Source organism: Phyllopteryx taeniolatus, chromosome 5 (genome assembly GCF_024500385.1).
Source record: "Phyllopteryx taeniolatus isolate TA_2022b chromosome 5, UOR_Ptae_1.2, whole genome shotgun sequence".
Lineage (NCBI taxonomy): Eukaryota > Metazoa > Chordata > Actinopteri > Syngnathiformes > Syngnathidae > Phyllopteryx > Phyllopteryx taeniolatus.
In genome coordinates, this window is record NC_084506.1 from 8,886,356 (window position 1) to 8,902,172 (window position 15,817).

The 15,817-nt window shown below is 43.1% G+C and overlaps 1 protein-coding gene across 7 annotated transcripts; it reads left to right on the forward strand.

Moving 5' to 3' along the window:
* Nucleotides 1-152: 152 nt before the first annotated feature.
* ush1c (Usher syndrome 1C) lies at nucleotides 153-15,706 on the forward strand. Of its 7 annotated transcripts, none has more exons than XM_061772470.1 (26): nucleotides 153-293; nucleotides 1,645-1,712; nucleotides 3,252-3,395; nucleotides 3,545-3,683; nucleotides 4,184-4,292; nucleotides 4,379-4,403; nucleotides 4,511-4,568; nucleotides 5,543-5,731; nucleotides 5,815-5,874; nucleotides 6,261-6,317; nucleotides 6,674-6,816; nucleotides 7,452-7,517; nucleotides 7,602-7,729; nucleotides 8,678-8,727; nucleotides 8,909-9,073; nucleotides 9,278-9,394; nucleotides 9,922-10,518; nucleotides 11,003-11,050; nucleotides 11,150-11,278; nucleotides 12,522-12,563; nucleotides 13,108-13,161; nucleotides 13,248-13,347; nucleotides 13,832-13,941; nucleotides 14,240-14,295; nucleotides 14,450-14,554; nucleotides 15,295-15,434. In XM_061772470.1, exons 1-25 carry the CDS (start codon nucleotides 258-260, stop codon nucleotides 14,541-14,543), a joined length of 2,784 nt encoding a protein of 927 aa, XP_061628454.1. In that variant the 5' UTR covers nucleotides 153-257; the 3' UTR covers nucleotides 14,544-14,554; nucleotides 15,295-15,434. The 7 variants fall into 7 exon arrangements, with proteins under 7 accessions (XP_061628454.1, XP_061628458.1, XP_061628457.1 ...); XM_061772468.1 differs by lacking the exon at nucleotides 153-293 and adding an exon at nucleotides 1,235-1,568; XM_061772472.1 differs by lacking the exons at nucleotides 153-293; nucleotides 9,278-9,394 and adding an exon at nucleotides 1,237-1,568.
* The last annotated feature ends 111 nt before the right edge of the window (nucleotides 15,707-15,817 follow it).

Sequence of the window (15,817 nt, forward strand, 5' to 3'; positions counted from 1 at the left end):
CAAGCATATGATTTACAATTGAATTTCAATTGATGTAGGATAACCTGGATCGAAAGAGATTAGATTTACTTTCCTTTATTTCGGAGAGAAACAAGTTCGCGCTTTAATTTGCCTTTATTGTGAAATCCTAACCGGAAATTAGACTGCACTAATGTTACCTTCACGTACTCTCCTGGGTTGACTCTGCCAAACTTCCCCCTCGCAGGCATCTCACATCATTGCGTTGGGCAAAACTTGGTCGCTTATCCCCGCTTGCTATGGAGCGCAAAGTTGCTCGCGAATTCAGGCACAAGGTAAGTTCCAAGCACGTCGTTTATCTCACGCCACAAGATCCCGTTTCTTAAAAGTCTACCGGTGGCGTCTTTGAGTTACTGTCATGTCCAATCAGGATCATCGTCATACAATACTTATCAATATTTAAACATGAAGCTTCTTGGAAAAATACTGGGGGGATTGTGAGGTTTACTTTTCAATACTAGAGCCAGAAAGTAAACAGAGGTACAGTTCAGAGTTAAAGGTTTTTGGGTAGTGTATCCTTAATTCTCAGTATAACTTAGATAACCTAGATAGATACATTACTAGCTGCTGCTTCCTTGTGTTTTGCATGATGTTGTAAATACATAGAAATATGTTATGCGAATGTAGGAAGCTGTTTTGAGTTCTATGCATCACAGGCGCAGGTCCTGCAAAGGTAACTTTGACAGCAGAGGAAGGTCAGTGTTTTCAGGCCCCAGTAGGACCATCTGTACTTGACACAGACACCTGCAGGCTCCTCATCGAGGGCAAACCAGCATTTGAATAATGTCGACGTGTCAGAGATGAGCAGCTGAGCCGGAATACATTGGCAATTTGAGCGTTTAATTAGAGAGGCTGAGAGAGGGCACAGTCAGGCTTTGTTCGTTGCTGTGTTGTGCTGCCTTGTGTTTCAATTTACTAGCCTGACGTGTAATTGAAGGGGCAGTAAATGTACATTTGTTCGGCAGGTTGAGATCTACCAGTCATAAATGATAATAGGAATCCACTAACCAGTCGTGGCACTTTTCGAAATGGGTGTGTGACTGACCAGTGATCCTTGATGTCATTGGTTTATGGTGTCAAAGTCCGTGTGTTGTTCAGACAGGAGTGGAGAAAGATGTTTACGGCCGCCATAAATGGCATGCAGATGCGGCGATGCACAATTGTCACCATAGTGTGTAGTCTAAGCTTCAGTCCCACCATTCATTGGAACATAGGGATCTGGGAATTTGTGTTATGTACTTGTGCCCATTTTTAAGCTGTGTGTGAATGACTTCAGAGTGTGAATGTTTACCTCTGTGTCGGAGATGTAAGATGACACTCCTGACCTTCCTCCATCAGCCTCCTCTGCTGGACTGCTATTATTCCATTGCCGCGGTTTATTGGGAAGGGAGCGGCAGTCAAACCGAGGCAAACCCAAGAATGTTAGTGGATCTCGCGGGCAAGTTCTGGTTGAGATTAGATTGAGTTGTAAAACAAGCGAAATGTGTTACATCAGTGAGTGGCCGAAGCGCTTCTTAAAAACTGTACTGCGACATCTGAGTCGTCATAAGGTTTGTATGACTGCTGCTGGAAAGTGGCTCACCTTTTGCAGTGGTTGGGAATGTTTTTTTTTTTTTTGTCTTGCAGGTGGAGTTGCTGATTGAAAATGAAGCAGAGAAGGACTACTTGTATGATGTCCTCCGCATGTATCACGAGTGAGTAATTGCTGAGTGCGTGTTTGTATGCACTTGAGTGCTTTGGTCTAAGTGCGTTCCATTGTTTTATTTTCATTATGCTACAAATTAAATGGATTGTAAATAATGATTGGACTTAAATAGTGAGTAGTGTGCATACGCATTATCACTTAGATGTAAAACTAAAAGTTTGTTAATTCATTCACTGCCAGCCTTCCCAGTTAACATGGATATTTGACTTTTAAAGCCGTCAATGGCATTGAATGTGTTAAAAAAAAGAAGTGACCAAACAAACTGAGTTTGCTCCTTTCCACCCTTTTAGCAGTTTCCTTTCCAAAGGTCAGAATCTTTGGCTATCCATTTCGAATGCTCCAAGAATCAAAACATAGTTTTCTGATAGCAGTGCAGTTTTAGTGTGCTGCGACAAAAGGGGTGGCTGGCTGCAGGTCTAGGTTTCAATCATCTTTGTACCTGTGTTCCCTTGGCTTAAGGCGCTTATCAGTTTCCACTGTGCCCGGACAAGCCTGGCCGCTTTTTCACAATAGGCCTCTGTTCATCTTCCAAGCAATTATAAAATGCCACCAATTAATTAATAATTCAAAGGAAGGGGATTTTGTACAGTAGTTTTTTCTTTGCTGCTTTAATTAATGCCCTTATAGTTTTTTTGTTTTTTGTTTTGGTAGTTTTTGACTTGAGCTGGACCAATAATGGGATTTGTCTTTCAAATTTGTGTTCATATTTTAACAACTAAATTGTTATACTACCCAGGGCCATAAAAGTCTCTACTGCATCATTATGACTCATTGGTGTGGGTGTACATTTAATTAGTGAAAATTCTTGGCCTAAACCGAAAACCGAAGCAGACCTTCATGTTGGCAGAAGTCTAGCAGACGAGCGAAAAATAAAGAAAATAAAATCGATGATCCCTTTTTTTCCATATGGAGCCGTATGCATAAAATATCAATCGAATCGAGCTTCTTGATATATCGCCCAGCGCTACTTCCAACATTGGTCCTTTTGGAGTGGAATGATTCATGAATATTTCGGTCAGCTATCTATTAGAAGACACACATGCACGCACACATGGATGCACGCACGCGCTCAGACGCTTAGCATTTTCCACTTACTGAGAGTTGACCCTATATACTTAAAATTCTCAAATTGCTTAATATTCCCTGCCACCACTCTACTTGGCATTTGATACCTGTAGATGTCCTGCGATGCTTGAAGGATTTATTAAGTTTGTTGTCAGAAAGGCAGAGTGGTCTAAAGTGCCAGACTCCAGGTCGAACTTTATCTGAAGGTGTGGGTTCAAATCCCACTCCTGACACATTGATTTTCTAGTGAGTGGAAGATTGCCAACTTCCTGTTACCGTCATGACATGCTGTAGTACTCTGAAAGGTTCTGTGCCATCAATTAATGTCCTAACTTTGATCCTTCTTTAATACCCCCCCTTCTATTTTGAACGCCATTGGATCTGATCCCACAAGTTTGGTGAGGTCCGATTACAGCTAATTAAATGAAATAAAAGTCGTTTTTTTTTGAACGATGTGTTGCAGAGCCATGGATTTGCCGGTGCTTGTCGGGGACCTGAAGCTGGTAATCAACGAACCAAAGCGTTTGCCCCTGTTTGATGCCATCCGACCGCTCATCCCACTCAAACACCAGGTGGAGTATGACCTGCTAACCCCCAAGAGGTCCAGGTGTGTACAAGGGCATTCTTTCTTTCTTTCTTTCTTTCAAGTTGAATCATATTGAACTTATAACCACATTTGGTATTTTGTATCTTTTTTTTTTTAAATGACACAATTTGGCTTTTTTTTTATGTCCTCTTCTATATGGACGCGTTCAGGAAGCTGAAAGAGGTACGGTTAGATCGGACACATCGTGATGGACTGGGTCTGAGTGTCCGTGGAGGGCTGGAGTTTGGCTGTGGTCTTTACATATCACAAATTGTCAAGGATGGTCAGGCTGGAAATGTTGGTCTTCAGGTTTGTGTATGAGCTGTCTTATGTTTCCGTAGTACTGTTTATGAAAGACAAGACAAAAGCAGAGTAACATTACATTTACATTGCTGGGTATGAAGCGTACAGGTATACTATATGTGGTCAGAAATCTATCAATTATATAACTATAAATAAATACAACTGTCTTACATAAAAGAATCAAGAGAGTCAAATTAAGTTCTATCCTGTAACGATACTAGAGGATAGTAGGTCCTCCGTCTGTTGAGCAAACAGACGATGTTCCTGGAGATAGAATTAACAAGTAGGTTCTGTCATAAGACTGATGTGTTTTCCTTCTTCTGGCCTCTTAATCTTGATTGGCGTCAAAAGCAAATCCAGAATAAACAAGTCACAGGGATCACTATATCCTATTATATAGGCAGACAAGAATATACTGCACTGCACATGTACATTGTTGGGCTGACAGTTATTTCAGGATACTCAACGTAGGATTCATACTGTTCCATGTTGTATGGACACACCAGGTGGGTGATGAGATTGTCCGCATCAACGGATACTCCATCTCCTCCTGTATCCACGAGGAAGTCGTCAGTCTCATCAAGACCAAGAAGATTGTGTCACTCAAAGTTAGACGTGCGTGAATCCTACACGACGATTTATGTTCTTGCGTCGAACAGCAGTGGTAACATTCATGTATTTTGCGTGTATTCTTTTTGTAGACGTGGGGATGATTCCTGTAAAAAGGTATGCATTATTGATGATGATTCTAACTTTTCTATTATTTTTTTTCCCCATCCCAGCGACTGTTGTTCTACAAGTGATACATTATGATCAATATCTTCTGTGTTTAGCTCATCAGATGAACCCCTCAAGTGGCAGTTTGTCGATCAATTTGTGTCCGAATCTGGGGTGAGTCAGAATCAGAAAGGTCAGGGTTTAGCTAGCTCGTCATTCAGGGGCCCACGGCCAACATACTCAAGGTCTCGCTCCCCCCGTCCCCCTCCCTTTTTTGAAATGTACCCCATTTTGTCCTGACTTGAAATCTGTTCCAATTATCTGACAGCCCAAGTTAGCCAACTAATATTTATCTCTATACTGGGCGGACACTGACAGCAGTGCTACTGCTACTGTCCAGAGCATCATTATAAGTATTAGATTTTTACAAGGCATGGAGTTAAATCAATAAGTCAATAGTCTTCTGTCTTTGAAGATGTTTCTTTTTACAATTCAGTAGTAAAATCAAGATTTGTTCTTCATGTGAATTCATCGGAACATTTAGGCCTGGCCAGCAGGAAAGAGTTATTTGTTGGCTATATCCAATGTTGTGTTGGTCATATTATTAGATAATAATTGATTTCTTGTGTTGAGGGAATATTGCAAAAAAAAAATTTCCGCATGCTTCATCACAATGGCAATATTTGTTGAAAAGAAAGAAACAAAAAAACCCTCACAATTAAGAGTGTTTTCCCATATCGTGCTCCTGATTGAAAACTCGGTCGTTTGACTTGGCCTCACATCGTTCAAGCTTATCGGCTTCCCAGTGACGAGGACTGCCCAAGTGCACACGTGAATTTGTGGGGCTCGGAGATTTTTATACTGTTCAGCCACTTTGGCTAAGAGCATTCATGACCGAGTGCCAACCGCGAATGTGTCAGAAAGTTTTCACGGGAGCCCAAAAAGATCAAATTGATACGAATATCGAAGCAAAGTCATGATTTTATACATGGTAGACCACCATTTTCAATATTTAAGTATACAAAGACACACAGATACAGCACTAGATCACACTTCACATGACCCTTGTCCTTTTTAGTATCTCCTTTGTATTACCTTAGCAGCCAGCTCTTTCAGGTTCTATTGTTCTTGCGTAATGTACAACCCAGGAGAAAAAAAGCAGTGTTGCTGGTTTGGCATCGTTCGGAGGGAAGGAAATCAAGGAGAAGAAGGTCTTCCTCAGCCTCGTGGGCACCAAAGGTATGGGCATCAGCATCTCCAGTGGTCCGACACAGAAACCCGGCATCTACATCAGCAACGTCAAACCCGACTCACTATCTGTGGAGGTCGGACTTCAGGTGAGTGCGCAGGCAGAATGTCCAGGATGGGGCTTCCTGCTGTGAGCTCCAACTGTGTTACAATTGTGTGCACAAAAATATAGATTGGAGACCAGATCGTGGAGGTGAACGGAGTGGACTTTAACCATGTGGACCACAAAGAGGTAAAGGCATGAAAAAGATTTGTAATGTGTCTTCTTGCACTGGCTGCTTAAGTTTGACCGTGCAGTCCTATCATTTCCCTTTTGATACATTTGAAGTACAGCTTGTGGTTAAACTTGGACTTGTGCAGCCATCTTGGACATCTTTTCAATGTCAGTGTCAATTCATGGTTTTGTTCATTAAGCACCAAATGAGTAATAATTCATCCAAAATGCATTAGCAACAAAAAAAAGCGTAGTCTCGCATTGACTGTACATTTTCGGCTAAAGGGAAGATACCGTACATCAGCGGTATGTACCAATATTACATCACTTAATTGGTGTCATTCTTATGGATTATTATAGCTGTAATAGTAATCGAACTGGACCTTCTTTTCTCACTTCCCAAGGCCGTAAGAGTCCTCAAAAGCAGCAGGAGTCTGACTATTACTGTTCTGACCGGAGCCGTAAGTAATAACATTCAATTATAACATTTGTGCGTTTTGAACTTTTGTTGTACCTTTTACATACTACGTGTACTGTTATGTAGATTCGGAAATAGTAGGTATATAGGTATATATATATCTATATCTATATATATCTTGCTTGATTTATTTTACAACAACATACCGCTGCACTTTGCATTTGTTTGGTCTCGCATCCATCCGTCCTCTGAATCGGTATATCTTTCTGATTTTGTTTGTTTTTTTCTTATGAATTTTACATTCATGCAAACATTGGGCTGTAACTGAAACACTAAGATGAAATGTGACATTCACTTCACAGTCCAGGAGGTTGGTTGGCTCACACATTGCTTTCTCAGGGCAGCGAGCTGTTTATGACGGACGAGGAGCGTTTGGCGGTGGAGGCACGCAGGGAGCTGGAGAGGCAAGAGCTGATGCGTCAGAAGAGGGTGGCTCTGGAGACCAACAAGATCCTTAAAGAGCAGCAGGAGAAGGAGAGACAGTAAGTGACTGAGGGCTTTATGAAATGGCGAGAAGAATATCCAATATGCAAACATGCTCGAAACCGCTTGTGACTTTGAATGGATTTTCATAGACAGCGCATCTGGGGCGGGGTGCAAATGATGGCGGATTCTTAATTTCTTAATGGAAGCGCAATGCTCGCTGCGTGTTTGCCAATTTGCTAGACCGGTCGTGCGGCAAACTGGCCGTTGCGGCGCAGTGTCGCCGCGTCCTTGCAGATGCGCCCGCCGGAGTGACAGTTTGGTGGCAGAAAGTCGGTCGAAAATTAGGAGCTAAATACGTCTAAATACTGGTGCAAGGTAGGCTGCTGATCTAATGTGGTTTTGGTGAATTTGATCGGGGGCACAGCCTCCGGCAGACAGAAGCTGAGGTCTGTCGACATATTTAAGTCCCCTGCTGTTATCGCCAGCTCATTCTGTATTGATCAAGGTTCCCCGCCACATTGTCTGATGGCACAGCAGCCAAGAGCAGTGGCAATGCTCCACTCATGCAGCAGATCGCCACAATTATGCACTGTACTCTTCAGTCGAGACTGTCACCGCGCCACATTTCGAGGGAATGAGAGGGGCCGCTTGGATTGGCGTCATAAAATGAAGGCTTTAAATTGATCTCCAGAAGGAAAATGGAGATCTCACAGAAGGCTGCAGAGGAAGCGCAGCGCTACGAGCAGGAGATGGAGAGGTAATCAGCTGCATTTCTGCTGCTTGCGGTAACATTCAATATCTATATTTGAATTGTATTCTGTTACTTTGCCGTCGTCTTTAGAATTGAGGCTGCGGAGAGGAAACACCACAGAGAGTGGGAAGAGGACTATGGTACTACCGAGCGACCTCAGGATCCACAGATCCAGAGGAGCCCATCACCCGCCCCGTCTCCGAAGGCCAAAGGTTCTCGTAAGGATCACCATTTTCTACCGCTGCATGAAAATGTTAGCCTCTATTTGCACCTTAAGCTTTCAGCAAGCGAGCATGCTCTTTTTCTATCACCGCTGTGTGCTGTGCTGCTTCTTGTCAACCCTCCTGTAAGATGATGAAGCCAGCTCATTCACTGTCGAAGCTGAGGAGGATGAGGAGGACAGACAAGTGAGTGTGGACAAGTACAAATGTGTGGAAGTCCACATTTATGAACAAACATGTCCTACATTTCCTCTGACAACCAACTCTAACAATCATTTCATTTGGCTCTTGTGCTGAATTTGATCAAGATATGCCCCCCCCACACACACACACACAAAAAGAAAAGAAAAGAAAAAAAACGCGTTGATGTGTGTGCTCAAAATCGGCATCTCGTCATGTAATTTTCAAGAAGCAAAGCTTATTTATGTGTTGCATATTAATGAGAAATCCGGCTGTCTTAAATGCCAGGCCAAAAAAGACCCACCAGAATAGCTTGAAAAAGGTCATTCTGGGCATTTTCAACTCAAATGATCTTGCAAAGCTGATAAGAGGGCATCAAAGATGCCGACGGAAGAAGTGTGTGGAGCGCAGGCGAGACGATGTCAAAAAATGAAACACGTTTGGCCAAGTTCGACCATGACATAGACAGATAGAGATACTGTAGATCGATTGATAGAAATGTAATATGCAGGGCTTTGAGTCATATTCTAGTTATTATAGTTCTATCAACGTTCTATGTGTGAACTGATGTTTTTCTTTTTGTAAATCCATGACACGGTCCATGGTTCTGTACAAATAGGTCAGCCTTGATCCCTTTCCTTCTACTTTTCTTGGATCCATGATATATTTATTGATTTGAATTTGAGTTATTGACAAGAAATCATTTGGTTGAATGCTTGAAATGTGTGACCAGTTTAATGCTGAGCTATTGTTTCATCTCTGTAGCATTTGGCTGGTTTTATCAGTACGAGGGGAAACTTCCATCCTTCCATAAGGTATCGTTGACTACCAGTGTTGTTTGTGGTGCTATGTGAGAGAGGATTTACTGTATGACGGTAAGACTTTATAGATGCATGAGATTTTTTTAGATGCCTTTTAGTCGGTGTGAGCATGTCTTGCCAGTTGCCATGAGGTTTGCAGTTTGTCGTTTACACTGACACACTATTGACACTGCAGAAAGGAGAGAAAAAGAAGAAAAAGAAAAAAATGTCCAACACAGACACGCTGCAGGAGCAGAGGAAAAACAAAAAGGAGATGGAGTTTGAGCTGAAATTGGCCAAGGAGAAAGAAGAGATGTACGAACGAGAGAAGCAGTTGAAGATCAATAGGCTGGTTCAGGAGGTACAATTCAGAGAAAACTGAATTTGCTGTTCTTGCTCTACTCAGCACAACCACGTATCTTCATTTTGTGTTACTTTATTTTACTGCCGCACCTACAATAATTGAAATCCTTTGAATAGCACGAATGAGTGTATACGTGTGTGCATGCGCGCGCGGGATTGATAACCCTGCTGCGGTGCCGAATCACCATGCCTGTAATGGCAGGTTTCAGAGACAGAGAGGGAAGACCGAGAGGAGTCTGAGAAAGTGCAGCACTGGGTTGAGTGTCTTTGTCAGACTCGCTTGGAACAAATATCTTGTGTGGAGAACCCGTCGCCAGAGGTACTTTTCTTGGAATCTCCTTGTGGTTTTGTCTTTCTTAATATCTGTCAAAAGAGGTTCTTGTTATTGTCACCTGGAGTAAAACATGTTCCAAGACTTGATTGTACGTACCAGTAAAGCTCAGGTTCTCGAATTGTTTTAAAGAGACGCATAAATGCATTTTTTGAGGGGGCAATTTTAGTTGCGAAAGCAATTAACACGTTAAGACGGGCTTTGGTAATGAGCTTATGAGTTATGATTTGATGAGCCATGTTAGGGAGAGTTTTCTTTCTTTATTCATGCCCAATGTTATGATTATGGTGAGTTTTGTTAGCACATAAAAAAGGACAAGCTGAATTATTTTTCACTCCCCATTTTGTTAATCACAGAATAAGATAATTTTTTTGTCATTTTAAAATGTGTACATTTCAAACCAGATCACACAAGTCCATTTTTATTTGCCATTGTCACAAAAAAACAACAACCCCAACAACGTTGCAAAGTATGTTTGTACGGTATTACAACATATTTCTGTTTTGACCCTTAAGCTGTCACCCCCCCTCTCACCTCCCTCGGAGCCCAAGGTGAAGCGTTTCCCTGGAGGCCTGCACCTTGCCACTACTGACCTGGATGACATTAACTTGGATCATGTGGATCAGAGCCTGAAGGGGCCCCTTAAGAGACTAGCGCCCACCCCACCAATGAGTAGCCAGCCTCTCCCGCCGCCTTCACCCAAAGCAAACCTTCTTCTATCTCCACAGCGCCAGCCAGCGTCTCCACCCAACGCCTCGCCTACCTTGACCAACAAGGGGCGCAGACCTCATCCGTCTCCAGCCCCTCATCTACCTTCCTCCCATTATCCCCCTCCGTCTCAGTCTACCCGGCCGCCTTCATCCCCTCAGCCCATCCCGACACCTCCTCCGGCTCCACCCCCACCCCCACCCCCGCCGCCCCCGCCTCCTCCACCGCCACAGCAGTCTGAAGAAAGAGTAGGTGCCCTCGGTGGATACCGCCAGCATCATAACCTGGCTCACCCCTCCGGTCCACCTGAGCGCAGGAGTGAGTGGGAGGCGGGCGGATACCTGCCGAGAGGGGGCATCTACTCATCCGACGCAAGTGAAATGTCCTACCCGTCGAGTCCCAAGGTTAGAGGTTCTCATGTAAGAGGCGAGGTGTGTGTTGGACTGGCTTGAAAAATGTGACGAGCATTTGTTCTGGGAAGACTTTACAGAATATTTAAGGCAGCGGGACGTAGTGCCCGCCGTGCATAATAGTGTGTTTTTGAATGAATGATTTGTTCCTAACGGGGATGTTTGGTCACGGTGTGACATATTGGCTCGCTATAGATTTACCTTTAGCCTCGGGAAATGTCTTGAAGATATCGTTAGCTGTTTTTGATTGGTCGTGGGTTTGTTTTGATGATGCGTTGCATGCGGTGTGCAGTGATTGGACAGGTTTCTGCCTTTTTGTGCCTTTCTAACGTGGCAATACGAAATGGGAAATGGAATGGAAACTTTACATCGAAGTCTGTTTAAGGTTATGGTTCAACACCTTATCCGTGCCGTGGTAATGAAGAAGATTTTTAGTGTGGGTGCCAGCAACATTTCATTGCATTTCACTGTGGTTCAGGTTCTGAGAAACACTTCGCATGCCAGTTGCATTTCCACTCCTCCCTTGGTGAGTTTCTCCGTTAAAAGGCACATCTCATACTCATCAATGTTTGTTCTAACATAACTCTATGAAACATTATGAAGTACATTGACAATATTCCGATAGCAACTGGCACCCAGTCCTCCGAACCAGCGGCGTCCAACGGCCCCCGTCACGGCGAAGCCCGTCATGCTGCCTCAGTCGCAGACCCAACGACCAGACCCGCTCAGACCTGCTGTTCGTTCTGATGGACTGGTATGCTGTGAACCAGTCATGCGATTCACCTTACAAGGGTCACAAAGCATTGTTGGGGCACATCGCATATCATGAAGCTCTGGCGCTTATTTCAGTCTTTCATGCACTGTCACTGATTTATGGAAAATAACATTTGCGGATCTCGGATTACATTAGCAACACGAGTCATCAGTGATGTAGATTGTCCCAAAGCAGAGGCAGCAATGAGAAGTAGCGTACCACTGAATAACCTCAGCAAATTTGGTTTTCACTTATTATGTTCATGTCATCTTGTGTTTCAGCCTGCAGAAATGTTAAAACGGATGGTGCCTTTCAACTCTTCTTTTAAATCGAACAACAAACCCCAAGTAATCTAAGCTTCAGTGATGAACAACCTTCGAACTTCCTCTATTGCTTCGATCAGGGCATTAAAGTCCAGTGTTGTAGATTATGAGTTTTCAATTGTGTCTTGATACCTAGAATAGTTTTAAATGTTACTGGCATGACATTTGTTTCTGTATTAGTGGTTTCCCATCGAAACATTTCACTGGTTGGTAGAATGCGACTTAACCCTTGCTGAGTTTACCAGACTTGTAGTCATTATGGTGGTCATTTTATTGACTTATTTTTTACATTTTTTTTTTTTTTACTTCAACTTCGGCTTCCCCTGCTACTTTAAAAAAATAAATAAATAAATAAATAAATAAAAAAAAAAATATATATATATATTTTTTTTTTTTGGGGGGGGGGTCAAATAGTGAGTGGTTGCAAGTACACGAGATTGTACACTCTCTCAGAATCCCAACAACAAAGAATGGTTTTGTTTCTTATGATTGAATTGGCACTTTTGAAGTCTGATACCTTCTCAAGAGCAGGAAAATGACCTGTACATGACTAATGTGTATGGTGGTGGTGATGATGATGATGATGATGATGATGATGATGATGATGAGTAGCAGAATGAACCTCCTGTCCTATCTCTGTGGGCTTTGTTCAACTCAAGTAAAATTAACCTGTGTTATTCTTATCGTCACTAGATCCTATAAAAAAAAAAACAAAATACACGTCAATTGCCTCTGCATTTGTGACTCCACGCTTGTCAATTATTGGAAACGGTGTCGTTCTGAACATTCACACGCCGGTTGTCAAAGGAAATGTCACCGCAAAACACTCACGTTTGTTGTTTGTTGCTTTGTGTCCTCTTTGTGAATTCTTTGTCGCCATACGGAGCGGCTAAATGTAACGCATATTGATATTTTTCCAGGGCTTTCAGAAATACCTGGAAGACTTCGATCCCCACTCCATGGTATTGTATGGCTTCGCACGATCAATGTGATATACACTAAGCGATAATTGTATGGTATGTAATAATAATAATGGCCGGCATGGTGCAATAGTAGTAAACACTTCTGACGAGCAGTTCTGAGGTGCTCGGCCGTGTGTGGACCTTGCATGGTCTCCTGATGCGTGCGTGGGGTTTTCCGCGGTAATTCTGGCTTCCTCCCACATTTCAAAAACATGCACGTTAGGTTAAATACAGACTCTCAATTGCCCATAGGTGTGAATGTCAATGGCCGTATACTGTATGTGACCTGCTATTGGCTGGCAACCAGTCCAGAGTGTAGTCAGCCTCTCGCCCGAAGCCTGCATGTGATTACCTTGAGCCCCCCCCTAATGAGGAAAGCCACGATAGTCATTAATGACTAAAAGGAAGACTGTACTGTCACCACGAGGGGTTCTTTGTGTGTAATGATGTCATTTAGGTCTGCAGACTCCGAAATTGCCATTTGCTCATTATTGCACTCGCGTGTTTTGCTGTGCTTTTTCTTCTTCCTCGCCGTCTCGCTAAGTTCTCATCAGACCAGATAGCGGGACGAGACGTGAGACTACTGAGGATCAGAAAGGTACTCGCTTCAGAGAAATGGTGACTGTTGCCTCTTCTCCCGACGCAGGGTGAGCATGACTGATGCTTCTGTTTCCTGCTCTTGAGGTGGGACAGCTTGACTTGGCTCTGGAGGGGGGCGCTGACTCACCTTTGGGGAAATTAGTGGTGTCGTCGGTGTACGAGGGAGGGGACGCAGATAAGCATGGTCAGTACATGCTTAACGTACACAGTATGAGAACACCCAACTCTTCTTGGGTACCATCCACTTTTGATCCATTTCTCAGTAAACAATTCTCCGTCTTTTAATGACGATTAGACTCCCACGTGGTTGACTTGCTATGACTAAAATGTATTTGCTAGACTTTTATTTGTGTGCACTCATTTTTAACAACATAAATGTAAAAAAGACTGACATCCCAATTGTTTGTATTATGAGGACATCACTAAAAGAAATGTAAATACACAAATAATAATAATAATAATAATAAAGAAAATCAAAAAAAGCAGTGAGCCTGCGTTCTGGGTGGGATGTTGCACCCTCTCTTTTTCACTCTCGCACTCACTGAGTAATACTAACCATTTGTAATTTCATCACGGATTCAAGTTTCGTCAGTCAATGCATTGCTTGCATCACGAGTGTCAATTTATATTTGGTAGCTACAATGGCTGTCATGTGCGTTTGTTTGTAGGTGGCATTGTAGCAGGTGATGAACTTCTGGCTGTTAATGGGAAGATCCTGATAGATGCCACACTGAAGGAAGGACAAAACTCTCTGGCACGAGCCTGGAATAGTGGAGGGGTACTGTATTATTTGTTTTCCTAAAATATTGGGACGGGATATTTTGATCTCATGATTTTGGAATCAATCAAGCCAGATGGACATTTTTAGGAAGGTTTGGTCTTGATGAGGGAGCTGTGGGGTCACGTCGCCCCTCCGAGTAGTTTGGGCGTTCTGTACCTTGCTCAAAAGCACCTCAGCAGTGTTAAGGAAAATAAAATCTTCAACTGTAAGCGCTCTCTGCCAAAGCCTTTCCATGATTGGCTTGTTGTTATGTTTAATTTGATTCGACACAAAATGAAAATGTTTTGACTTTCAGGACTGGATCGACGTTGTGATTGCAGCGTCGCCCCCAAAACATTATGAAGATGAAGTGTAAGCGTTCCCTTTTTAACACCCGTCGTAACTGCACTTTCTGTTGACTTGAATACATATCTGTATTATAGTATCAATAGTGTAACGTACGTGGAGCGGGCGTAGAATTTTGACGTTGCGGTTTGTGTCTATGTGTTTGCACATGTGTGTGCAGCCCAAAGTCAGCATCAGTCAGTCCCTGTGTGAACAGGAAGGTGCTTGAAGGCAGTGCAACACTGTACAGGCACGGCTACCTGCTTCAGCCCTAACCCTCAACCCGGTAACTCGATCTGTTTTCAAACGTCCTCTTCTGCACAGCAGAGTGGATGTTGCTGTTGTCTGTGACATTTGCCCCCCCCCCCCCCCACCCATCTCAGCACGTGACTGTCAGTCAGGAGGAACAAAACTAGTGTTTCGTTATAGTTTCTTGTCACCCATGGGAGACTGGCAGCAGTGAGTAAACACAATTGACTTGTTCCTTTCCAAGGATCGAGGCAATATCTCTTGATTGGATGTGCTCTAGATAGAAACATGCTATTCAGGTGAAGACATTTACAGCTCATGTGATCACTGAGCCATCCTATCGTATATGTTTGCAAGCCTGTGAGCTTTTTTGAAACATACACGCACACATGTGGCCTGTGTGGTGTTGTCCTGTGCCCTGAGGTCATGGATGTTCATAAAGCAGCACAGGACTCCTGCCTGCCTTTAGCAGTTGTTCTGATTGATGTTGTTCCTCGGGACTGTGACATCTTCGAGCATGCATTGTCGCGAAGTGACTGAGTGGGGGGAGTGCTACACCAGTCCACACTGGTGTCTTATCAAAAGCTCATTGGCACTTTCAAGGCTTTGCATTAATACAGACTGAATAGAATAGAGAAGTTTTGGGCTGCAGTTTCAATCCGATTATTATTTGCTTGTAAAACTCAGCTGCGTGTGTGTTACATTGTTGTGTTGCAGAGCAAAACATTTTCCCCACATGAGTAAACAATAAATGTCTTTTGTCGTCTTCTCCGACAGAACATTCTTCTAGCTGCTGCAGTTTGGTTCAGAAGAAGGAACATTTCATTCTTGAGGATTCCTTTGGGATTTAGCTCATCTTGTCCGCCACATCAGAATCATGCACTTGCCCGCAGCCTCCTGGTGTTCTTTTACTCTTAGTTTGCATTGCAAATTTGAGCTGGAAGAGCCTGCCAAGATAGTGAATCATATTTGGCTTGATTTGTAAAGGATGCTCATGATCAATATTTCATTTACTCCAGTAATCCTTCTCACCCGCGTGCAGCCGGGCCATGAAGCCGTTGCCCGAAAAAAAAACACACACACACAAAATAAACAAAACACGTCCATGCTGAGCTTTCCTACATGCTTGTGTCTCATTGGTCAATGGTAGTAAGGGTTTTAAGGAATAAATAAAGGAATTAAGAATCGATATCTGCTTTACAGTTTTTGCTTGGTTGTGAACGAAACGAGCAAATCTATCCATCCATGGGAGGAATAACCTGACCTGAAGAAAACCTTACGCAGAATCGCAAACGTCACC

Coding starts and splice junctions, on each gene's coding strand:
- ush1c (XM_061772468.1), top strand. CDS start 1,500: ATGTGTTACATCAGTGAGTGGCCGAAGCGCTTCTTAAAAACTGTACTG. Junction 4,293..4,378: donor TGTGTCACTCAAAGTTAGAC/GTGCGTGAATCC, acceptor TTCTTTTTGTAG/ACGTGGGGATGATTCCTGTA. Junction 14,296..14,449: donor AAACATTATGAAGATGAAGT/GTAAGCGTTCCC, acceptor ATGTGTGTGCAG/CCCAAAGTCAGCATCAGTCA.